The sequence below is a fragment of the Haliotis asinina genome, chromosome 11 (assembly GCF_037392515.1).
Source record: "Haliotis asinina isolate JCU_RB_2024 chromosome 11, JCU_Hal_asi_v2, whole genome shotgun sequence".
Lineage (NCBI taxonomy): Eukaryota > Metazoa > Mollusca > Gastropoda > Lepetellida > Haliotidae > Haliotis > Haliotis asinina.
The window spans coordinates 20,083,038-20,109,676 of NC_090290.1; the positions used below are offsets into that span (position 1 = coordinate 20,083,038).

General features: G+C 40.2%; 1 protein-coding gene across 1 annotated transcript in view; it reads right to left on the bottom strand.

Annotated features, from left to right (window-relative positions):
- Window positions 1–263: 263 nt before the first annotated feature.
- Window positions 264–26,639, bottom strand: part of LOC137255240 (uncharacterized) — a 29,957-nt gene continuing 3,581 nt past the window's right edge. The window contains exons 5-24 of the mRNA XM_067792677.1: window positions 24,298–24,405; window positions 23,538–23,792; window positions 21,035–21,164; window positions 19,783–19,975; window positions 18,939–19,605; window positions 18,308–18,473; window positions 17,736–17,850; window positions 15,344–15,544; window positions 13,862–13,898; window positions 12,583–12,735; window positions 11,531–11,644; window positions 11,350–11,397; window positions 10,256–10,428; window positions 9,810–10,005; window positions 7,296–7,415; window positions 5,857–6,011; window positions 4,478–4,597; window positions 4,067–4,181; window positions 2,517–2,610; window positions 264–2,373 (exon numbers count right to left, since the gene is read on the bottom strand). Coding sequence (XP_067648778.1) covers window positions 2,238–2,373; window positions 2,517–2,610; window positions 4,067–4,181; window positions 4,478–4,597; window positions 5,857–6,011; window positions 7,296–7,415; window positions 9,810–10,005; window positions 10,256–10,428; window positions 11,350–11,397; window positions 11,531–11,644; window positions 12,583–12,735; window positions 13,862–13,898; window positions 15,344–15,544; window positions 17,736–17,850; window positions 18,308–18,473; window positions 18,939–19,605; window positions 19,783–19,975; window positions 21,035–21,164; window positions 23,538–23,792; window positions 24,298–24,405 — 3,296 coding nt within the window. The 3' untranslated portion in view covers window positions 264–2,237. The remainder of the gene's footprint in view (window positions 2,374–2,516; window positions 2,611–4,066; window positions 4,182–4,477; window positions 4,598–5,856; window positions 6,012–7,295; window positions 7,416–9,809; window positions 10,006–10,255; window positions 10,429–11,349; window positions 11,398–11,530; window positions 11,645–12,582; window positions 12,736–13,861; window positions 13,899–15,343; window positions 15,545–17,735; window positions 17,851–18,307; window positions 18,474–18,938; window positions 19,606–19,782; window positions 19,976–21,034; window positions 21,165–23,537; window positions 23,793–24,297; window positions 24,406–26,639) is intronic.

Genomic DNA, 26,639 nt, shown 5'->3' on the forward strand with positions numbered 1-26,639 from the left:
AACATTTCCACAGCTTCACATCTTAGTTTTGAAAGAACTTAGCTTTTTATTCTCGAGTCGGTATGTTGCAGCACAAGGGCGGTGAGCAATTGTAAGTGATATGGAAGCTCAGAATACATGTAACTTTTAAAGTAACGGCGCTAATGTCTTACACATGGAACTGTCAATCATAGAAATAAAACTATTTGTAGCTGATGCTTTGACAGTACAAACATTAATTGGACGAAATGACAAGTTTGGTCAGCAAGGATGACACAAAGGAGTAAGAGGATGAAATATATTATCCTAAATTAAGCATGCGAATCATATTGCGAATTAATAATATACAATAACAACAGCCATTTTGTCCCTTACAACCCATTTTTGTATTATCACAAAATGAAAACATTGAACAGTTAATAAGGTAGTATTGAAAAATCAATAGCTTTTGACATTCAATTCATTACCTAACTTAAAACATTATTTTTTTATTATCTTATTCAAACATTATAATGTTACGTTAATTCTTGAATATTTGCTCCACGAATTAAAGAAGCACAAGCAAGGTCAGTAAGGGTAAACGCCACATACAAAATAATCCTGACATGATAAAGCTAACTCACTAATAGGAGTCGACTACTGATGTTTATGCAACAGTTTTCTGTACACGTATCGTTCACAAATGTTCGTTAAACGATTTGGGCACAATAAACCCGTTAAAAGGGCTTCGAAACGAACGACCAACAACCGAATAACATTTTATACCGTTATTGTCATATCTAAATGAGAGTCCGTAATTTTTTTCATCTAGGAGACTCGTTTTTAAGATACAGTTGCATTTAAGCTAAAGTATGCCTGGTAAATTGTCACTTTCATATACCCATAGTATAGTCTGTTTGTATTTACAACGTACCGATGAATTTCACTTTAAACAAAAAAGTAAATCGAATAAAGTGACATTAAGATTGCGCATTCTCATAACCTTACCTTGCTAATTGAATGTTTAAATCTCAGAATTTTACTCAACTCAGAATAAAAGTTGTTTAACAAGCGATTATAGTTTCAAATCCCTTCATTTGTTTGTATCTCAAGTATGCATATTAATTGAAACACTGAGAAGAAGTAGGGATGGTTTAAGGTAAAGCTCGTCACGTACCGAACATGCATGTGTTTCACTCTTCGATCTACTGCGCTGAACCCCTCCACATTTTAAAATTCATGGATCTGCCCATGGATTTCTTCCATGACAAGTCGAAGTCGAAGTCGAAGTGACAATAATATTGTAAGTAGTATAACATCTTGACAGGTTTAGCACGTGTTAATGAATTGTAGATTCAGTCACCCTCGTTCTTATAGAAACTATTTCTTATTGTGCACAAATGGATCATCGGGACACGGCATGTTTTTTCAGATTCGGGATTCAGAATGTTTCAGATTCGGGATTCGAATCCGACACTTAATGTTCTTGTAACATAACGATTGCATAACCATTACCACAGAATCGTCTAAACACGACGTCTAAGCTTGGAAGCAAGGCAAAGCAGGTGACCAGATTAAATGACAGAAGATTGTGAAAACATAAAACTTTCACAAAAATTGTCACGATTTCAGGTTTTTTATACCCTCTAGAGTATGTGTGATCTTTGAAAGCAATACATATCGTCAAATTGAAAGTAAAAAAAACCGTAACTATCAGAGTGGCTGTGTGAGTGAGTTTAGTTTTAGGCCGCACTCATCTACACTCCTCATATATAGCGGCGGTCTGTAAATAATCGGTCTGGATCAAACACTTCTGTGCAGAGATCCACGCATTGGAGATATGATGGCACGTGTTAACCAAATCAGCGCATCTGACCATGGATGTCGTTAATCGCCTCTTCCGACACGGGTTACTAAAGATCAATTCCAATCCGGATAAGCAAGTTTACGCTAATGTGCATTTTGAGAAGTGTTTTAAAGTCACTTTTGAGTATCTTGTTTGGGATTTATTGCAGTTATTGCAGAAAAAGGCTTATTTATTTGCATATTTGATAAAACAAATCCTATACAAAGACAGCAATACAATATGCACATTATGTTCTAGTGGAATGAAACAGGAGTGGAGTTATCGTTCTTGTTTAAAGCAGCTCGGATGTTCATGCGCCAGTATGAAATCCGTCCAGTGGGGAACGAGTGACTACTCGGGACTACTTTCCCGGAAAACTTGAGTTGGTCACGAATGTCAAAGGGAGACAAATCTTTCTCTTGGCATCAGTTGGTTACTGGGAGTAGTAATACATTTCCTGGGAAGAAGGTCTGAGACCAAACGATGCCTCAAGCTTTCCCAAAATCTCCGAAAACGTAGGTCTTTTGGCGGGACTCTGCTGCCAACAAGGTTTCATCAAGTCGTAATGGCTGCAACATAAAATACATTGCACGACAATATGTAGATTGTAGATCCCTTGTAACAACAACGCATTTAATTTTAAGAAATCATCTCAAGATTGGAAATTTCTGACGATGGATGGACGGACAAATACCAGAAGATCGCAACTCACATATCCTCGGCGTATTCTGGCCTGGGGAGTCGGAAACCATTCCTGATTTTGACAGCAAGATCTCTGCTACGGATATCTGAGTAGGGTGTCATTCCTGTGTAGATATATATGCATGTATCAGGCAATTACGAACCACACCATTGGTTGTTGGAGAATAGAGAAGTAGACACATAATGCTCACGACCGGTAATATGGTTGTATGCCTCGTGTATTGCACGAGGACCCACTGAGCTACTGTCTTATTAGTGCCGAACACTTAGTATCAATATAAGGGTCACGCTATTTGTCAGGGCATTATCATTTGCACAAGCCCGAGGTCTTTCATTAAGTGCCCGAAGAACGAGGGCAGTTGAAAAGACAGAGGGCTCCTTCAAATGATAACGCCCTGACAAAAACAGAGTTACCGTTATTATAGCTAAAATGAACAGAAGTTTTAATAAAACAAGAATAAAAACATCGGCATCGGTTTAGAAGCATTTACTGCCAACAACAAACGACGGTGGTCACTGACACACTTTTTACAAATATAAACACGTCATAGAGCAACACGGATGACCTCACTATTGAGGATGACGACATTCGACCTTGACCTTTGCCCATACTTCCAGCCGCCATTGTTTTCAGTGATGAACAACGTTACAGTTCAAGTCGATATTTTCATTGCTGTATGTTGTCATTTATGGTACAATTGTTGTGGTTGACACAGACAGGGGAGTGCATAATGGCACGGGTACATGTGACGAATGTGAGCCAGATATCATGGTCAAAAATGAACCCTTGTTCAAAGGAACCGTAGGTGATTGAACTTCAACAGCTGAGCTACTTATGACGTCACCTAACAACGGACTTGATAATGGCCCGTCGTCAAGCATTTGGCGGCCATTATCAAGTTCGAGTGGCCAGCTCATTTCTGATAACGTGCGGGCGTTTTAATGATAATTCTATCCATTTAGGTATAAACACTAGTATAGTATTTACGGTATCTAGTAGTGACTAATAGATACACGCTAGATCTGAAACGTTAAGTACAACTTCATTAATCATGTTTTTGAGTTTTGTTTTAAACATATTTCATTCACAGACAAAAGGATTAGGAACAAGTTCTCCAACTTAGAATACCATCTCCTTGGTATGTACGTACATAGTATAGATACAACGAGAGATGACAGATGTGGACAAGTAGGTAGTAGAAGTGAAAAAGAGATAGAGCGATACAGAATAACACAGAAATGTTATACAAATCGTTTTGTCTCACTGATGAAGGACTGCACTAACTTGAATACAATTGAGTTTGCCATTCAGACCTGAATTTCTGATACGTGCATGAAGAAACAGATCAGCGAGAAGGTTACCTTCCGCATAAAAGTCTCAGTAATTCGTGTTTTAAGTGAGCAAAATTGAATTGGAATTCTTGGTCATAATATCAGCCACTGGCTTATTTACAAACCACTCACATATACCGAACTATCGCACCGTCAAGAAGTACACCGTCAATAGAGACGAAAATTATCCAGAAACGCGATGGGCAATTTTCAGATTTTGAGACCTACCCATGCTGAAGATCTCCCACATTGTGACCCCAAAGGACCAGATGTCACTCTTCTCATTGGCTTCCTTCAGAGACTGGAGACACTCTGGAGCAGTCCACTTCACCGGGATTCGATCCTAAAATGTATGGCCATGTGTTTCAGTTGAAGACATGTGTCACCCATACTTCGTATGCTGATATGTACACTATAATAAGCTAGCTGTCCTGTGAAATGTTTCAGTCCACCAAGGATCCCTGCACCACAATGCTAGACATGCGGGAAGGAAAAATGGAGAATTTGATTTACAAACTTTGTGACGTGGTTATACCTATTATGTGAGGTATAATGATGTTATGATCAATCTTTTCTGTGTGAACCTAACCAGTCAGAACATAAAAAATAACCAAAATCAAATATTCTTTAAAAAGTTACCCCTTTGCTGTTTTCATCCTCAGCGGCATCATCAAGGCGACATGGGCCGAAGCCGGCGACCTTCACCTCATTTGTGAAGGTTAAGAGGCAATTTCGAGCAGCCAGCTTCCTGTGGGTAATCTAAAATATATGCACTTACTGATTACAAATCTTGTAACTTGTAAAAATAAAGTATAACACATACATGCGTCATTCAGTGTCTTGAAACAATTGTGACTATTTGATCAAAATATTTTGCTCAGTTTGTCTGAATGGCACATTAGACTGATGTGTGAGGGAGAATCTACAGGCAAAATGTCTCTGCACACTTCTTTGAAAATACATAGTACATTTTCTTCACAGTACTACAGATCAGCCTATACAGAAGCTACCATAAAGTTTATTCCAAAAAGAATTACGTAATTAGATTACAGTATTACTTTTACAAGTTCGAATGAGTTAATGCAGATTTGCATTACATCGACTCTCGCGCCCTCTACCGGCAGAGCAATATTTCCAGGGATCTCCATAGCCTTAGAGCGCTCTTTACGAATATCTTACGTACACATTGGGATCGAAACCAGTTCTGCAAACATCGCCCCGTCCCACAGTGTCGATGTACGTAACAATCGTTTACATTCTAAGATTCTGTTTGGAATCTGTTCTCTAGGTTACAGTTTTCGAGTTCATGTCGTGGGGATAATAAGCCTTCGTTTGCATGAATAGGAGGCCAGAGTGAGTGCATATGCCGCCAATATATATATATATAATATAGGCCAAAAATTATCGAAAAGTGTGCCTTTAAGGGGTTTTGGTTGTGTGTGTGTGTTTGTTTCTTTGTTGCTTAAACCTGAACTCGACATATATGGCGGCGACATACCACAGTAATCAATAGCAATTGGCATACGACACATGTCAGCCAAGTCAGCTGGAAGTATAAACCTTCTTACAAAAGGCATGAAAATCAAATCTGCCCCTTATCAGCACGGATGTGGAAGGTCAGGAACAGCTTCGTTATTGCGTAAGTTGCAAACAGTTGGTACTTACTTGCTCCTGATTTAAGAATTGCAAGACTCTAAAGATTACGGTGGACGAAAAAGGCCATAGTGGAGATCAGGTACATACAGTATTTCGGTCTAGAACAGGGGCGGATAGAATAGGGGCGGATAGGATGCACGCTATTGAGAACACTGAACAACATTTCATGACAAAAGGGGGTTGGGGTGCACAACCGATCACCAACGCGAACAATAGCACAGTTGTTTCAAGGCACAGTTGAGCGAGCCACTCCAGAAATTTACCATGGAACCGGGACATTTGCACATAATATAATTTATGCAAATTCGAGAACCGGTAGTTTATTAGCTGTCAAGTGTTTAACAAGTATACCCGTGACATACCCCTTTCCTGGCTAGGTATTCCATTCCCCTTGCAACACCCAATCCAAATTTCTGAACCGTCTCCAAGATGTCCTCGGTGATGCCGTTCTTCTGGTTTTTCAGCCATTTGTCCATTTGTCCGTTCTCACAGTACTCCACCACCATCACAGGACCCACTGATGATAAGTAATTGAGTGGAGTGATTGAGTTAGTTTAGTTTTACGCCGAATTCAGCAATATTACTTGCATATGGCGGCGGTTTGTAAATAATCGAGTCTGGACAAGACAATCCAGTGATCGTCGCCTCTTAAAACAAGCAGAATCGCCTTTTATGGCAAGCATTGGTTGCTGAGGATGTATTGTACCCCGGATCCTCACGGGTGGGATGATAAATAAATTATCCTTTACTTTCAAACATCTTACAATACTGGACAACTAAAAGTTGCGTGAGACGAACTTCCTATTAGTCAGTCCGTGTTGACAGTTCTTAATTCTCAGTACAAATGCGTCCAGACTATTACGTGTTGAGAACTATTTCATCAGCCCTGACGTATTTTGTAATGGTCGTGCCAACTTTTGCATTCTGAAATATTTTCAAAAACATCCATTTAGTGATTAAGGTTTTACGCTGTTTTTGGTCACCAGAAATGGGCTTCGCATCCAGTATCCATATGGGAATTGGACGCGAGTTTTTGACACACTCAACGAAGATCGAACTATCCCGAGGAAGTGGAAGATCAGTAATCCGATTCCCTGGGCACGCGAAAATGTACGAAGATATTTATTGTCTTCCTTTCTGGCACATGGCATGTAGGGGTAAAAGAGGGATTTGTGCGCTAGACATCAGTGTCCCGTGCTAACGTGATACTCAGTGTGGTACTTTGTTATCCATACATGGTATAAACTGCGGCATAGCATCCGAGTGGGCTAATTTTTTAACAAAACAACAAACAAACAGTGGGTAGCGTTGGGTAAAGCTGAAGTTGTAACTTAATCCTGCTGAGGTATCATGCAGCAAGCTAAGGCAATATAATTCCCCATGATCCCCAGCACATTGGCCCAGCTTTTGTTGGTTTACAGCCCATGCTATAATCATAATATATTGCTTTTTGAATATCTATATCTATCTATATATCATTTGTGATTTGCTTCCAGGAGTGTAATAACATGGTCCCGTCGCTATGTCGCCCAAATCTCACTCACTCAAAATTAAAATATTATTACCCTAGGGCGATCAGATTGATGTATTTTGTGTTGACCCGAGGCTGGTTATACCAATATAAATTTATGTAAGTCTTTACTTAAGAGCAGGCGCGGCGTGTAGCCTTGTGGTTAAAGCGTACGCTCGTCACGTCGAAGACCCGGGTTCGATTCCTCACGTAGGCCTATTTGGTGTGATATTATTGGAATATTGCTAAAAGTGATGCAAAACCATACTCGCACCTTCACTCACTACTTACGAGCATCGTTGTTGACAACAGCACCGATAAACTTCAGTACGTTGCGATGTTCCCCAACCTGCGTAGCAGCGAAGTTGATTTTGGCCATCATAAGTAAACTGTTGTCTTCATCTGGGGTGTCTGTAATACAAATGTGTGTTTATGCTTGATTCATCGCTCAGTGCGTGATATACTAAGTCTAAATTTAGTTTATATTCATCCCATGGTTACCTGTTTTCGCTCAGATAAGAAACATGTGCTTACAAAATATAGACAAATAAAAGAACAAGCGTTTGGTCGTACCTACTAGTTGATGTATTTGTTTCCTTGTCATTGATTGATGTGTTGGAGAATGAAGCGACAGTCGCTTGCGTTCGCTTCGGAGCAGTCAAAGCCGTCATGACACACTGGATTGACGTCACCTATTTTCGCATTTTTACATACTGTAGGGGAATATCCCGTCACAAGTTGAAATTGATAAACTTGATTTGAAGTGGCAGACAAACTATCAGTCACAAATTTTACTCTATCACTCGCAAATCAAAAACTGTTTTACTTCGCAACAGTTTAGGTCTTAGTGATCTCTGTTAAAAACACTCGTAAATTTACACATCTAAAAGTGTTAAATAACTGTTTTACTTGGCAACAGTTTAGGCCTTATTGATCTCTGTTAAAACCACTCGTAAATTTACACATCAAAAACTATTTAATAACTGTTTTACTTCGCAACAGTTTAGGTCTTAGTGATCTCTGTTAAAAACACTCGTAAATTTACACATCTAAAAGTGTTTAATAACTGTTTTACTTGGCAACAGTTTAGGCCTTATTGATCTCTGTTAAGACCACTCGTAAATTTACACATCAAAAACTATTTAATAACTGTTTTACTTGGTAACAGTTTAGGTCTTAGTGATCTCTGTTAAAAACACTCGTAAATTTACACATCTAAAACTGTTTACTAACTTGTTTACTTGGCAACAGTTTAGGTCTTAGTGATCTCTGTTAAAACACTCGTAAATTTACACATCTAAAACTATTTAATAACTGTTTTACTTGGCAACAGTTTAGGCCTTATTAATCTCTCTAAAGAAATCATACATTTCGAAAATTGTTCCGATAACTCAACTTTTGTAGATTGATCCTCAGTATTTTTCTGAGCGGCAGTGGTACCATGCTTGTTTCTAAACAAGATACAGGTGACGTCACATGACATAAATTCTCATAGATTTCAAGATTTAAAACGGCTGAACGAAAATAGGGCTTCGGCGAAAATGAGTAACGGTACCATACATTTATAGCCATCTCGTTGTTACGTCATAGTACAATTTTTTTACCGTGACCTTCAAGAATGGTACTCCCGTTTAAGCCGGAAATGCTCTGTGTAATTACGAGCAGACAACGTCAGCTCTTTATTCAAAGATACGTCATGGGTATAGAGTTGAAACATCTATTTTGGTATTTCGTACTTGTGTTAACACAAAATATATAAATCTTAAATAATCTTAAATAAATCCCACAAGTGCTGACGTGCGTGCATCGATGGTGTTCAAAATGATTTCATTTTCTCGGGTTGGAATCATTGACCTCTTTGGAGAAAAACAGGATTATGAGGCAGAAGAAGCGAGAATATGATTTAGGAACGGTCTTATGAGATAGTCACTTGACCAATGTACTCCAAAAGGACATTAGGGGTAAGTCGTGGAGAAAGTCTAAGCAAATGGTTGCTGTATCCTGCAATTCTAAGGGACGAAACTCTGCACAACAGTTCGTTGATACTACTACAGAGTGTGTGATGAAACGCTCAGTTTCTAATTGTTCTCTACTCATAGCGCAACGAAAAGTCCTTTTTTCCAACAGCAACACGAAAAAGAAGAAAAACGCCCATAGATCTACCCAACAACCACCAAAACCTCACCTTTATAGCGATACACAGACACTGACTATCCAAGACTTCTTAAAACCTTAATGAGTTTGGTAACGTAATTTTTCAGGGAATTGGCAGAAGCCCGAAAAGGGACATATGAAAAGACCGAGGGCTTCTGCAGATGACAGTGCCTTGAAAGATAGTGTCACCGTTGTTATAGCTAACTTGGGCAACAGTTCTGATAAAATTTAAATAAAAACAACGGCATTGGTGTTGAAGCATTTACTGTTACCAAACAAAATATGGCGGATCATGACATCTAGTTTACAAATGTGAAAACGTCCTTAACGTTAGAGTTCCAGTCTCTGTTTTCATTGCTGCATGGTGCAGTTTCTAATACAATTATTATGGTTGCGTATTGACACAGATATATTTGACGAAAGTAAGTCAGAAATATCGTCAACAATGAGCGCAAGTTCAAACCAGCCGTAGGTGATGGAACATCAAGAGCTGAGCAACGTACGACGTCGCCTTGCACCGGCCTTGATAATAGCCCATCCACAATCATTTTGTTGGCATTAGCAAGTTACAGTGGTCCGCTGATTTCTAATAACCTGGGAGAGTTATAATTATAATTCTATCCCTTTTAGCTATGAGTTTGCATGTCTCACCTTTAACCACTTTGGCTACCATTTCGCTCGTTGTTCTGCCAGTCTTTTGAGAAGCCTTGTAGATTCGTGCGAACCGGCCAGTTTGAATCTCCTCTAACAACGTCAAGTCCTCTTTGCGGATATACCAAGGCTGATCCGTCGTGAACGACATGCTGCCATACACATAGATGTCGTCGTTGACGTCGTATGTCTTGTTCTAAATTGATGCATATTATATAGTCACTGACTGAGTGAAAATGTTTGCCACCGGTACTTATTTACAGCAATAATCCAGCTATATGGCTGCAATCTGTAACTCTCTCTCTCTCTCGCTCTCTCTCTCTGTCTCTCTTTCTCTCTCTCCTCTCTGTCTCTCTCTTTCTCTCTCTTTCTCTCTCTCTCTCTAACTCTCTCTCGCTCTCTCTCAAAAGGTTGGTTAAGGAAAGTGTTTGACAGAGAAAACCTACATGGTAGCACACGGTGCCTTTCTTACGTCGGTGAAGGTCATTGTTGATTCTTCCCGTAACGGTTTGCTGACCTTCCTTGTATCTGCTCTGACGTCGATTTAGCAACGCCGCCATCTTGCCCGTTTTCCACATGAATAATCCCACGACAACGACTGCTAGGATTAGTATCACCACTGGTAATAAAACACATTTCTTCAAGGTAAGGGTGAAATAGTTATATTTTAAATAATTACAATGTGATTTTATGAATGTCATTTAATATCAACTGCACCCACATTTCAGGGTTAAGGGTTGCAGTAAGGGTCACAATGTTGTAATTCTGATCAAACAGTTTTATTTTTGGCTTGCTAGAGTCCAATCAGTGCAAGGAAGATTTGTGGAGACATTTTTATGTGCCTTTTCAGTTATGATGGGCTGGGCACCACCCGGAATTCCAACATAACTGTATTGTTTTAGAAATATGTTTTTAAAACCGTTAAGCTGGTACAGCGTTTACTGGAAGTATCATAGTCCATCACTGCATTTATTTTATGTTGGCATAGTTCTTCTTTGCAGATACAGTATACCCTAGTTAATAATGCCACTGTTTGTCCAGGGCAAAGTATGGCACTGTACCCAGGGTGGCATTATAACCAGGTAGGACAGTTAGAGGCCCTGTGCAATCAACAAGTTAACAGTAATAAGCCTTGAATGACTGGATAATCCAAGCATGTAAGGACTGTAGGTGTTTTCTTATAGGTGGCAGGAAGTGCATTGTCACATGTGTTATGCCTTCACGGATTACAGAACTACTCAAAACCTCAATGGGATTGGTCAGTTAATTTGGGTCTTGTCAATTTACCAGTTAATCTATGTACGCAACATGCAATCAGTGTTATTTGCATTATAACTTAGGAAATATGACTTTTGAAATGGCATTATATCCAGTTTGGCATTGTAACCAGGGTGTTATATACGCAGGAAATCCGTTGTGGCAGAAACACAGCATTGTAACCGGGGTGGCATCATAAACAAGGCGGATTATAAACAGGGTGCACTGTAATAGTATCGATACTGGATGGTTCAATATTTCTAGGGACAGTCCTCATACTCACCAACAACGATACCCGCTATAGGCCCAGCACCCAAACCTGTCGTATCCTCTGAAATGATTAGAAACATTGTGAAAAGAGGACTGTTGAAAAAGATCGCTATTTACGTTCAACATTAACGTAAAATGTAAAACGATACGATTATTTATGATCTATAATCGGAACATATTTTCATAAGACTTACCCACAGTAAAGAAAGCAGATCTGGGTGGACTCTTGATGTCCCCGTAGTCTGCTGTGACCTTGACCGTGTACGTTTCACCGGGTATGAGACCCTTCAAGAGTTGGTATGTTGCATCTTTGAACAGTCGAAGTCACGTTTAGTGTATGATGTCGAATATATGCTTTGCATATCACAAACGTTCATGTACAGGTGGGGAAGCCTTGTGGTTGGAAACGTCCAGCCAAAGAATTTGCTTCGATTCCCCCGCATGGGTACAATGTGTGAAGCCCATTTCTGGTGTTCCCCGCCGCCATATTGCTGGAATATTGTTAAAACGGCGAAGAACTAAACTATCGACGGGTGTTTGATCAAACTTCATTCTAGTGTGTGCATGTAGAAATAGCTAAAACATATCGGCTTATGCATCGTGATAAATGGAACACATAGTGAGTGAGTTTAGTTTTCCGCCGCACTCAGCAATAGTCCAGCTCTATGGCGATAGTCTGTAAATAATCGAGTCTGGACCAGACAATCCAGTGATCAACAGCATGACCATCGATCTGCGCCATTGGTAACCGATGACGAGTCAACCAAGTCAGCGAGCCTGACCACCCGATCCCGTTAGTCGCCTCTTTCAACGAGCGTTGTCGCCTTTTATGGCAAGCATGGGTTGATGAAGACCTATTCTACCCAGGACCATCACGGGTCACGGAACAGATAAAGGCACAGGAAGTCACATAAAGAGGTAGGAAGTAGGATACACTGACATGCTGACGGGAACATCACAATCAGATGACAGACAGGCATGGTCACACTCTAACGCTCACAGCTGTGGGTAGTAACAAAGTGATCCAGGCAATCTACGTTGTAGATACGGATGGTTGAGGTTTTATGTGGTCAAGAAAGTTCAAACTGAATCACAACGACATGTAATAAACATATTCTGGAACTCGTGTATGAAAGCATGCAGCCATCCAGATCATCAATGTCATGCATTCACACAGATTAGAAGCTGTCTATCTTGACAATACACATAAGGCTTTTGGGGGCAGATTTTGAACCTGGGTTCTTACCTTTGTACAGTTTGACTGTCTCCGGTGCAGCCGACTTGGACTCGTATGTAACTGTTATAAATGTACGGTCATGACAGCTTGGGGCGTGTGTCCACGACACGTTGGCCGTTGTGTCAGTCACCTTCTCAACTTTAACGTTCATGGGCCCGAAATCTAGTGAACAGGGATCACATCTGATGTTCACAATAACGCAGTCATGTGGGTGACTTTCTTGGGTCACATCGCGTGGCAACACCAATACAATGCGGTGGGTTAACACGTCACATCGACAGGTGAGAATGTTATGACATGACCATAGAATGTTCCTTTCTAACAAAAAACTTCTACAGATGCCGAGGCTCTTCAGCCATTCCAGTATCAGCATTTTGAAACTCTTCATTTTTTTAATTTACCCCTTTATCACCATTAAACGACTAAAGAAAGCAACACCGAACGACACATTCCATTGATTGTAAAAGCAGGTGTCCTCAGAAACGGAAGGGTTATAGAAAAGTCCATATTTACATTAAATGTCACGTCATTAACAATATGACCCGTGAACTGTTCAGTTTGACAACATTGTGAAGCATACTACATTTGACAGTTCTGATGTCACGTCATTAATTATGTGACCCGTGAACTAATCAGTTTGACAACATTGGGAAGCATACTACATTTGCCGGTACTAATGTCACGTCACTAACTATGGGACCCGTGAACTAATCAGTTTGACAACATTGGGAAGCATACTACATTTGCCGGTACTAATGTCACGTCACTAACTATGGGACCCGTGAACTAATCAGTTTGACAACATTGGGAAGCATACTACATTTGCCGGTACTAATGTCACGTCACTAACTATGGGACCCGTGAACTAATCAGTTTGACAACATTGGGAAGCATACTACATTTGACAGTTCTGATGTCACGTCATTAACTATGGGACCCGTGAACTACATTTGCCAGTTCTAAATACATTTGGAAAAGAAAGCATTCTTCAAATTAACTCCCCTTCGATGACTGGATTTTTACATTCCGTAATCATTGATTGTAATTTGATATAAATTAAATTGTTCTCGTCACATGGCTGAAATGTTGCTAAATCCAAACTCACTCACTCATTTCAAATTAGAAATCTCTTTTGTACAGGAAATAACATGTCGTTGTTTGGGTCACCAGGATTACTTCAATCAGTAGCACCACACAACGGTTGTGGACATTAAGCAAGTATACGGCCTGTAACGTTAAACAGGTTTTTCTAATAAAAATTTAAATCAATCAACACTGACTCACTTACATGCTGATGTCCCATTAATATCCATGAGATTCTTCACCTATGAATAGAAACGTGTCATTAAAACCCTTACGTCTTCAGGTTTCTAGATTCTCCCTGGGAAGTTGAAAATGAAACTGAACCCCAGTTACGAGTTATGGAAAGTTGTAGGCCAGCGGCTAAATGACACAAATTACGGTGGTTGCATACAAAAGCAAAAACAGAGCTTGATATCTACCTGTCGCTATCTTTGCGGTTACTATATTACTATATACATATTGTCTTACAGTGGAAATATAAATGTTAATACCAAGCATTTGCACAAATAGGTACACGAACGTTCATGTCTGCAAATCCCCAACAATAACACGTATTGTATATACAGTATGGTTCAAAATTATTGAGAATAGCTAAAGCATTTCATATTATTAAACGAGAACAAATCAGATAAAAGTGAATGTATTGTGAAAGTGAACTGACGTTTTCATGTTGTGTAGGTAACAATTTAATATTTTATCAAGTCTCCTTGAGCTTCGCGGCACAGTCTAAGACGTTTAGGCATACTTCCTATCAGAGAGGTTAGTGTCTCGTGAGTTATGCTGTCCCAGTATCGGACCACTTCTCTCTTCATGTCTTCAATTTTTGTAAACCCCTTTTGATTCACACATTCCTTCATCATCCCCCAAATGTTCTCAATGGGATTTAAGTCAGGACTATATGCAGGAAATGGTAATGCAGTCACATTTTTCTCCTGAAACCACTGCTTGGCATGTTTTGCGGTGTGTTTAGGATCATTATCTTGCTGCAAAATCCAGTCATTTCCATAAAACACATGTGCACTTGGAAGGAGAAAATTATCTATTATGTTAGTGTAGCGTTGACTTGTCAGATTTCCCTCAAACACACACAGGGGGGTCGTTCCTAATAAGGATATCCCTCCCCATACATGAAACTTTGGGCTGTATTTAGGTCGTCGATACAACGGTGCTGACGCAGACTTTGTCCATATTTTCACATTATTGGGATATACCCATATTGAGCTTTTATCAGTAAAAATCACATTTTCCCAGTCAAAGTTTTCATGTGCCAAACACCACGCAACACGCCTGTCTCCCTGCTCCTTTCTGGTGCCCAAAATCCTTTCCCTCTTTAAAATTCTTCCAAATCCTATACACAGTAGAAAGAGGAGTTCCTGTTCTCTCTGCCAATGTATTTACATCATCAATTCCTTGATTACACAACTCAAAAATCAACCTTCTTTTATCTTCAGCAGACATTGTTGACAGTGCTGAGGAAAATGACGTCTGCTACAAATTCAGGGGAGGTAACTCTAATTGTACTATACTCAGTAGGCCAAGATGAGTTACCTCCCTTATACCATTACTTAGTGTTAAGTATCAGTGAATCAGTTGAGGTGTTAGGATAGCTCAAAGTAAGAAGAAAAATTCTCAATAATTATGAACCAGACTATATATACATGTGGAGTTTTCCACAAGTATTACTTACCACGTATACTCTGGGGGTGGGCGTTTTAAGCCCCGCCCTGTTGACCACATCCACCTCCAGCTTGACGTTAGCTGATTCCAGATCCTCCTTGGCCACCATTAGCCAGCAGTTGCTGATGTGCATTTTGTAGACTCGTCTATAACAGGTGTTCAAGGCTTTGGGACAATAGCAAGTGCCTGGCTTACTTGAACATGCCAGATTCTAGAAGAACAAATTGTATACAATGTACCCATGTGATGAATCGGGCCCTGGTCTGCAGCGTGTAGAGTTAAGATGCCTTAACCATTTGGCTATACCAGAGCCCATTCACAATATAACAGTTTAATTAAAGTATGGATTTGTGGAGTATCTATAGGTAGTTGTTTATATTTGAATCGTATTTCAGTTAAATTTAATTCGTAGGAACGATTACATAGGTATTCGTGTAGTTACGGTCTTAGCAGGGTGAACATTGTGTATCACCTCACACTAATTCTTAGAGTCTCATTGGCTAGGTTGAAGTCTACGTTACCATAAACCAACCTGACAACCTCAGGCAGAACACACTGCAGCACATACGGAATCAATGTCTTACAGGTCAGAAAAATATACTCATGGACGAATTTAAGGGAACGCATGGAATAACTGTGACGTGTAATCTTTGAATCAGTACGAGACAAGTTCATACAGATAAAAAGGCTATGTCAAGTGAGGAAAATCAATATCGGGTGTGTCCCCCATGTCTCTGGAGATCTGCTTGGCATCGTCGTGGTATGCTGCGAATGAGTGTATGGATGGTACCAATCGGAATTCTACGCCATTCCTCCTGGAGAGTTCATCCAAATTGTTGGGTTGAACAGGTCTGTTCCGAACATTGCGGCCAAGAGCATGCCAAAGATGTTCGATGGGGTTGAGGTCAGAACTTTTAGCCGGCCACTGCAACACCCGGACACCTGCAGCCCTCAGTCTGTCCCGACAAACATGAGCCATGTGAGGGCGGGCATTGTCATACTGGAACTCGAACATTTGACCTGCTGTACGCGCAAAGGTGATCACAATCGAGTTCAAGATCTCGTCACGATATCGTACACCTGTTATCCTGCCATCAACACGTACAAGATCTGTTTTGTGGTTAAAGGGAAACCCGCCCCACACCATAACAGAGCCCCCTCCATAACGATCACACTGTTTGATGGTGCAGGCAGTGTGACGTTCCACAATTCGAATTCGACCGTCATTATGGTCTAGTGTGTACCTGGTCTCATCACTAAACATGGTGTTTCTCCACTGTCGTACAGTTCTTCCTCCATGGTTCCGTGCCCACTGCAGTCTCAAGCGCTTGTGTTGTTCAGTTATGTTGATTCCAACCAATGGACGGCGGCGTTTTAGACCAGCCGATTTAAGACGATTACGCACTGTAGTCTGACATTTGTTCTTCGCCTGAATTCCGTATTGATTTTGGAGGAGGATTTGAACCTGTCTCGCAGAGCAACAAGGCGTAGGGTTCGGTCACCCCGTGGGGTGGTTTTCTTTTTCCGTCCACGACCACGCCTCATTTTGACGTCACCAGTCGCTCTATAGAGATTCCAAAGTCTGGATATCACGCTAACAGACTTGTTGTTGCAACCTGTCGTAATGTGCTTCCACCATTAACCATGCCAACTGCCTCCCATTTCTGTGCCAAAGTAAGTACTGTCTCGCCATGTTAACAATGTTTTTAAGCATTGTGTTTGTCAGTGCACACACATGTAACGTGTAAATCTAAGTGCATGTAACTTTAGGAGCATGTAGTGCACGTGCATGAAAAGCATTATGGTAAGTTTCAGTGAACCGCTCTTCACGAAAACGATGATACTGAAGTTAGTAAACAGAAATTTTGAACTGCTCTAAGAAACATGCGTTCCCTTATTTTTTTTCCATGAGTATATAATTAAACACGAAATATTTTCCGGTGTGTTGGTTTTGCTATGTGTTCATAAAATCTGTACATTTCAGAATATATTATTCTCACCTGCTAAACTTATAGAGTCCCCAAAGGAATCAGTGTTGGTCAGTTAACTTACGACTAAATGTGATTTTAGGAATTAAAATAAATTTTGCATTTTACGCTGGAGTTAAAATATTTATTAATGGGAGTATTCAGTCACTTCTTCAATTACTGTAGTAAAGTGATTACTGGTGCATTATCACAATATTGTATGATAGCAGGTCATTCGAGGTTTGTCATCTAAGTAAGCTGGTGAACTACGCTAATTAAACATCAGTTAAATGTAGGTCCTAAGGGTATCAACTCCCTCCACCGTCAGCTGTTTCATGTTTAGCTATACTATGCCCCTATTTCACGACTGGAATGAATGAAAATTATGAAAATTATGACTTGCAGCTGTGATAAAAAGAACGTGCGAGTACTTACGGAAACTGCCTCTACGGTGAAATTCCTCTTCGTAAGAACGTTGGCGCCAACCTGCGTGACCTTGACCTCGACGTGATCAATGCCACTCTCAGGGTCCTGCACGGTCAACTCCAATCTAAAACACAAAACACAACATACACAAACCTATCATAATAACGCGTGTTATTACTTTGCATTTATTGAATACGTCAACACATATTAAAAAATGTTGTTAATTAAGACAAGATAAGATAAGTATGGAATACTGTAAGAGGCATTCTCGCGACCTCGCATTCTCGCGATCTCGACTTGTTTCCAAAGGTCGAGATGACGAGAATGCGAGATCGCGAGAATGTCCCTGACAGTATTCCGTAGATAAGGCATGACATTATTATCTATGATGAAATGTGTTTTGTATTCATTTGAGCCCTGGAACATTCTAAACCCATAAAACATTTCATTCTTAAAACACAATGGTAATATTAAGATTGGCAACACACATACTGACATAACAGACATTGTCCAGTTAGTATGACCTGACTGATTATTGAATAACAGTGAGTGTAAACGGTATTCTATCACATAATGCTTACCCTGAACTGAAGGGGATGTCTGATATCTCATTTTGAAGGAATGTCATCTTACTAAACTGTGGCTTCGTAAAGTCATACGTTACACTCGTCGAGTCCACTTTCTTATTGTCGAGGATGTCCCAGGCTCTTATCCATAGAGTAACGGTGCTCCCGCTGGTAACGTTTTCTGAAACCAAGAAAAATGTGTGACATGTACTTTATGATCATTACGTTTTATGGTGTAAATCGCAGTAGATAAATTATTGATTTTCAGTACACATCTGGAACGAAAGATTTTAAAGTTATGAATAATACGCAGTTCTCTGAAACGTGTCAGCATCCTACTTATTTATGGATATTATTTATGGATATTTATTGCTGACTTTGGGTGATTGATTAAGACAGTATTTCAGTCATATAGTTACAAGAAATTGAATGTAACTAGCTGATTTTGAAGTTACGCATTCGGTATATTTTTGTCTAAAATGTTTTGTCCTTCAGTTTACATGATGCAAAAAATAAAATAAATAAATTACGTGTACAATACAAATGCATGTATAATTCTGTCTTGTATAAACGTTCGGGCTTGTGAAAGATTCCTGGAATCACATTAAAAGCATTTTTACAATACCGCGTGCTTCTGACATTTTACCTGGAGGTAAGTGTAAAGTAGTGTTCAAACCGGGAATGTCGTTCCAGTTGGGAGGCGTTTGTTGAATTGTACCCCCTGTCCTATTGACAGCGTGGGTCCATTGAAACCTCACGATTCCTCTCAAATTGGGTATGGCCGCAGTGGTTCTTCTTTCATACTTATCGTCATTCACTGCGATCACTTGCTTGTAGATTGGTGGGTCTTTCACAATCTGTTTCTTCAGAGGCAGGATTTTGTTAAGATATTTGCCGGTCTCGTGAACGTAATTACGAAAGTGATTCTGCCAGGTAATCACTAGTGGCTTGGAGACGTCAGTTATCCACTGGTAGCCATGGTCTTGCAATGCCGACGGTATGTACAGGACATGGTCTGGGTCAGTCGTAACAGATGACTCTTTGTCGCACAGTGCAAACCTCCTCATGTATACAGAGTTGTTGGCCTTGTCAACAGCTTCAAGGACGAAGGAATACATCCCCGGTTTTTCAGGAAGAAATGGCACAGGGAAGGAGATGGGAGATGTATGTTGCACTTCTCCGTGATTTACAGGTCCTGAAAGCTCTGACAGAGCCCCTCCTCTACTAGGGAGAAGTCTGTAGGCTTCCCATTTGTATTTGTCCATTCCAGAATTAACATCAGACCAGCCACGCCAATTCAATGTGATGGTGGTCTGTGGTAAGAAAGAGGGCAGTGTTATTTGCTTTTGTTAAATTCTACTGGGCATCGACTTCCCAATCTAGCTTGGATGAACAACAAACATCAGATGACAAATGTGAATTATATTTTCCCTATACCTGTATGCAATCAAATGTTAAGTATAGTCAGTGTTGTTTACTGATACTGATACCTTTGTAAATTCAGGGGTGATTCGAAAAGCCGCATCGGCGTCACTATAAATAGGCTCCACCAAGTCTATGTTAAACGCCACTGACTTGACTGTCTCATGCCCAATGAAACTCTCCGTAGCTGTCACGAGTCTCTTTCCTGTATCGTACAACTTCCGGTAGCCCCCACTTGTCACCCGGAATGTAATGTTCAATCTGGAGAAGAACAGTCGGTGTTCAGATCATGCCAAAGTATGTGTAACTCTGAGATGTTCTTACCAGCATGGTGTTTATAGTAGCGATGTTGTATTGCAAGCTAAGGGGTTATTGTTATCCGATTAATTAGTCCTTTCTTCGAAGTAATATCAGTCATTCGTGACCACTAGCGTCTTAACAACAACAAAAAAAACAAACGTAGTTAAACGTGTTTCGAAAATGGCGGTACAATAGAACATTCAAACTTCGCTTAACTATGCAAACAACAATTCAAACATCATGTTTAAACTAAACGATTAGAAACATATTTACAAAGGGAATGACTATTTTGCTGTTTTGCTCGAGGTATATACGATATTAATGGTATTGCCATGTTTGGAATTTCCGAGTTATCTTTCCTTGGTAATAGTACTAGACTTTTTTCATCCCCATGCCCGTTTCCACCTCGACAATGCCCAGTCGTAAAAATGGCCACGAAAGAGGCACGTGACGCAATCAGGCTTGCCGGAATGACACGAGTAGTCACGAATGTATTCTCAGTCTGACTAAATGCCGACATTTCCTACTGTATTTGCCTTGACCGTAGGATTTCCGGGTTAGCGAGTTTTTACTGTAAAAGTGAGCGAGTGAGATATAGGGAGTGTGCAGTAAGTAATAGATTTCCTTGTTAGTGTGTTGTTTGACGCCGCTCTCAGCAATATTCCAGCTACATGACTGCAGTCTGTAAATGATCGAATCTGGACCCGACAGTCCAGTGACCAATAGCATGACCATCGGTCTGCGCGATTGGGAACCAATGACGTATCAACCAAGTCAGCGAGAGTGACAAACCGATCCCGTTAGTCGCCACTTACAACAAGGATGGGTTGCTGAAGCATTATGCTACCTCGGATCTTCACGGATTAGTACGCAATAGTGATTTGAGTAGACAGATACGTGCAGTCAAGTAAGAAGTGTATACAGTAAATGTGTAAATTTTGTAATTTGGGAAAAAAATATTTTATATTATGCCGTGCACAAAACCAAAACCCCTGTTTAATGGAAAGGGATTTTACATACTTGTCTCCATCATGTAGGCGGCTGATGTACTGTTTTTCGAAGGAGCAAGTAACGATATCTCTGGGGTGCTTGGAATCAACGTTGTTATCACACATGTGGTCGATATAGGTGGATGTCACAAGGGGGCCACCTTGGTGAAAGGATACAACATGATATAAAACAACAGAAACAATAGAGATGAATATTTCCATAGAATATAGAAACATTCAAAATCTGTTGGTTAGGAGAGAAATGCTGATAAAAATGGTCACACAGAATACACAGCAAATATGAACTTACCCTTTCAACATGAGACCAAAAATACAGAAAAGGTGGGTGAACGTAACAACGCTACCACGTTGGATTGTGCCAATCAACCAAACACACCAACAAGGCGAGACCTACATAACACGGTCGGCCACGATCAGCGGGTTCATAATTTTCGTTGTGGACTCATCACTGTCACTCCACAGCTACCGCAAAAAACAGGATTGAACAGTATTCTTGCCCAGACAGCCAAGAACCGTCTACATGCACGTGCCACTGGTACTAGCCCGAGACGACATTTCGAGTCGTGTCTGATCGGAATCTTTGGCTGCGACGTTATTGGTGTCAAGGACACGGAGTATGGCCACAACAACTAAGAGGACGTGTTTGGTCGTTATCGTTGACTACGACGTTATTGGTGTCAAGGACGCGGAGTATGGCCACAACAACTAAGAGGACGTGTTTGGTCGTTATCGTTGACTACGACGTTATTAGTGTCAAGGACACGGAGTATGGCCACAACAACTATGAAGACGTGTTTGGTCGTTATCGTTGACTACGACGTTATTAGTGTCAAGGACACGGAGTATGGCCACAACAACTAAGAGGACGTGTTTGGTCGTTATCGTTGACAACGACGTTATTAGTGTCAAGGACACGGAGTATGGCCACAACAACTATGAAGACGTGTTTGGTCGTTATCGTTGACTACGACGTTATTAGTGTCAAGGACACGGAGTATGGCCACAACAACTAAGAGGACGTGTTTGATCGTTATCGTTGACTACGACGTTATTGGTGTCAAGGACACGGAGTATGGCCACAACAACTAAGAAGACGTGTTTGGTCGTTATCGTTGACTACGACGTTATTGGTGTCAAGGACACGGAGTATGGCCACAACAACTAAGAGGACGTGTTTGGTCGTTATCGTTGACTACGACGTTATTGGTGTCAAGGACACGGAGTATGGCCACAACAACTAAGAGGACGTGTTTGGTCGTTATCGTTGACTACGACGTTATTGGTGTCAAGGACACGGAGTATGGCCACAACAACTAAGAGGACGTGTTTGGTCGTTATCGTTGACTACGACGTTATTGGTGTCAAGGACACGGAGTATGGCCACAACAACTAAGAGGACGTGTTTGGTCGTTATCGTTGACAACGACGTTATTGGTGTCAAGGACACGGAGTATGGCCACAACAACTAAGAGGACGTGTTTGATCGTTATCGTTGACTACGACGTTATTAGTGTCAAGGACACGGAGTATGGCCACAACAACTAAGAAGACGTGTTTGGTTTGGGTGACGAGTCACGTTTAGCCGTCATCACACAGAAGGACGTCGTCGCGAGGAACGCTGGGATATAGGATATGATCAGGTACAACAATCTTGGCGATGTACTACAGATGACGTTCTTCATAGCTGTTAGGTTTTTAAAGCAAACATCAGTTTCAAAAGCGACCGACCGCACACTGCAGGACTCACAATAGCCTTTTAACGAAACCACAAAATCGAAGTAATGCTATGGCCCTAACAGTCTCCAAATAGAACCCCAAACCTTTACGGCATGCTCTTGATCAATGTCTGCAATCAACAGAGAGAGATCCTACAACAAGTACAGCAACTGCAGGATGAGTGTGAGAACATTCCCCAGGCCACCATTACTGACTGGGTCTAAGAGGCGACTACGCAGTCCTGGACAATCGTGGGGACAAGGGAAATATCTTGAGGACACATAACTTTCACCGTGACATTCAACTATTTCATGTCTGCAATGGTGAAGTTCCGTCAGTGATAATGGCTTGAATACTTTTTTGTGATGTGTTGATTATTTAGATAGCACATAAATTATAGATCTGACCTGGAGCATAAGTTTAAAATAAGGTGTCCCTGTCCGTAATATTGCTGGAATTTAAAAACAGATACTTTCTGTCTTTGAACGTTCAGACACGAACATGAAACCAGTTCGATGGAAACTGTTTACAGAATTGAACAAATGCAGCTTAATTGTGTCTGCAAATTATTCTTGGATTGTCGATTTATTGCTGGAATGTTACTAAAGATGGATAAAAACTACTCACTACTCACTCTCTGTAAGTAGGTCTGAATCAAGATATAGGTGTAAGGTTTACAATAAATACCGTATTAGCAAAGATAAAGACGTGATTAATATTCTCTGCATCGTGCATAGACGATTTATTGCAGTATATAGCCTAGTGTCTTGGTACTAGGTGCCAATCTCATTGCTTACCAAGTCTAATATAGGCCCTGGTAATTCCAGTACGTGATTCTTCTATATAAGCAGGGGGCGCGGGAAGATCTGTGCATTGGGACATCGCACTGGCAGTAACAGTGAGGTTGTTTAGTTGGTTCAGGTTCGTCCATACGTTGGCATGTACTGGCTTCCCTGAACTGTCCGCTATGACACCATAGACTTCCTCCTGTCCGCGGCGGTATAAAAAGCTGGCTTGCAGCTGGGTTATTTTCGGTGCCTGGATAGGTTTCACTGTGTAAATAAAGAATACATGAATTCAAATTATCCGCACCTTTGATTAAATAGTGAAAGCCTATGCTTTTCGTAATAGAAAAGGATGGTGAGTGAGTGAGTTTATTTTTACGCCACACTCAGTTATATTACGGACATGGCGGCGGTCTGTAAATAATCGAGCCTGGACCAGACAATAATATGATCAACAGCATGAGCATCTATGTGTGCAACTGGACACCGATGACATGTGTCAACCAAGTCAGAGAGCCTGACCACCGGAACCCGTTAGGCATCTCTTTCGACAAGCAGGATCAATTCTAACCCGCACCTTCACAGGTCAGAGAGGGGCTTACACACTCCACCCTATGACGAGTTATGGCCAGTGACCCATTCGTTTAGAGTTCATGTGACATTTATTTCAGATAAGCTTCAAAACGTTTTCGATGAAGACTGGCCGGGATTCTCTTAGATATTGTAAAATTAATCCTTTCTCCTTTTTGTCTTTGGAAACATCTGTACTTACACTCCTTACAAAACGATCCTGTAAAGTCGTCCATGCAGTTGCAGACAACGGTTTTGCCATTATCTTGACATTCCCCAGGAAAACACGGACGTTCGTGGTTACAGTCCACTAAAAGAAACACACAACATTACGCTTACGCTCAAAGCATAGACAGAATGAGTCCCGTGTATCATATTCTTCTTCACGGACAAAATTCCGTGTCAAGTCTGTGACTATATTAATCAATGGCTTCGTTTGCACGGACGTCATAGGTTCCAGATCTCATGTTTTATGAGTCGCCCCACACGTGTGGAATATTGTTTACTGGGGTCTTGAAGAAGTAGTAATAAAACCCGAATGTAAGCGAAACCACTTATTATAATTAAAACACGAAAGTCAAATTCTGCTACTTGTGTAGTATAAAAAATTTTTAGTGACACTTTAAGACCATTTTGAGAACATCCTGGCATCAACAGGAAAATCACAGAGGCAGTAAGAAAATAATCTATGCTAAAGGAAAATAACAAATTTTACGAAAGCGTAATTGAAACAATGGGGAAAAGAATTGAAGCAATTGTAAACATCTGAAGCAATTACAAAACTGGCAGCAACAGTGAGATAATCCACACAATAAGAAAAACATCAAAGTAACGAGAACGTAATCAAGACAATAAGAACATAATCAAAGTATCAAGAACATAGTCGAAGCAACCTGAAAATAATCAAAGCAAGAGGAAAATTTAGAAGTAATGAGAACATAATCGAAGCAAAGGGAAAATACGTAGTCTAGTAATCAGAAGTAACGAGAACATGTTACAATGCTTCAGGAAAATACGTAGTCTAGTAATCAGAAGTAACGAGAACATGTTACAATGCTTCAGGAAAATACGTAGTCTAGTAATCAGAAGTAACGAGAACATGTTACAATGCTTCAGGAAAATAATCCAAGTAAAAAAGTTATATCTAATTCAACAGGAAAATATATCGAATAGGAACATTATCTACGAAACAGGAAAATAACTGAATCAATTGGAAAATAATCGCAGCAACTGGGAAATAATCTACTCAATAGGAAAAACTCAAAAGAACGAGAACTTAATCACGGCAATAAGAAAATAATCAAAGTTTCAAGAACATAATCAAAGCAATAATCGAGGAAACAGGAAAATAACTGAATCAATAGGAAAATAATCGCAGCAACTGGGAAATAATCTTAACAAAAGGAATGCAATTGAAGCAAAGGGGGAAAAGGCAGAAGCAATAGGAAAAGAATCAAAATAATAAACACGTAATCAAGGCAACAGGAAAATAATTTAATCAATGGGGAAATAATCGTAGGAGCAGGGAAATAGTAGAACCAATAGGAAAGGAATTGGTGAAACATAATCGAAGCAATTTGAAAATAATCAAGGCAATAGCGTATTAATCGAAGTAACAAAAGTGTAATCTCAGAAATTGAAGCACAGAACATCGAGGTAATGATAACATAATCGAAGCAATAGAAAAATAATCGGAAGTATCAAGAACATAATGAAAAAAATCAAGAAAATAACCAAACCAAAGGCAATATGTTCAATTCAACATGACAAAAATGACGAAGGAACGGGATAACTGAACCAAGTGGAAAATAATCGTCCCAACAATGAAGTAATCGAAACAAGAAGAAAATGAATCTAAACAAAATGAAAATAGTCGAAGTAATAGGAATCAAGCGGAAAACGATGAAAGCATAAGGAACATAATCGAAGCAACAGGAAGATAATCGCAACAATAGGAACATACTCGATGCAAAAGGAAAATAATCATGCTGTAGGGAAAGTAATCGAAGCAGTAGAAACATAATCGTTGCAACAAAGAATTAATAAAAGTGGCAAAACTATGGATAGTTTAGAGCAATAGGAAACAACAGGAAAATAATCGCGGCAACAAGATGATAATCGAAGCAACAGGAAATTAGACGAAGCAACGGGAATGTAAAAATTACAAAGCGAAAATAGTCGAAACCTATACCATTCCGATTGAAACAAATTGTTCTGCAATATACATTCCTTCTAAACACCCCTTATATCGTGCAAAGGAAACCTGTCAACATTTAGAGACAGTGTTTCTCTAAACTATTACTGTACTGAATGTTTGATGTGTGAGGCCGTTTTAGTAATACCAGTATAAAAGCACTTAGTTGTATCCTACAGTATCAATATGGCACTGGTGTAAAAATAATCGCATTTAAACCAGACCATACAGTGATTGTCATAGTGAGCATCGATCTCCTCAACTGGAACACTGAAACAACTGGTGTTTCCGTTCCCAGACCAACGTTCTATCAACTAGGCCACAAGGGTGCTATCCCCTAAACGAATGAC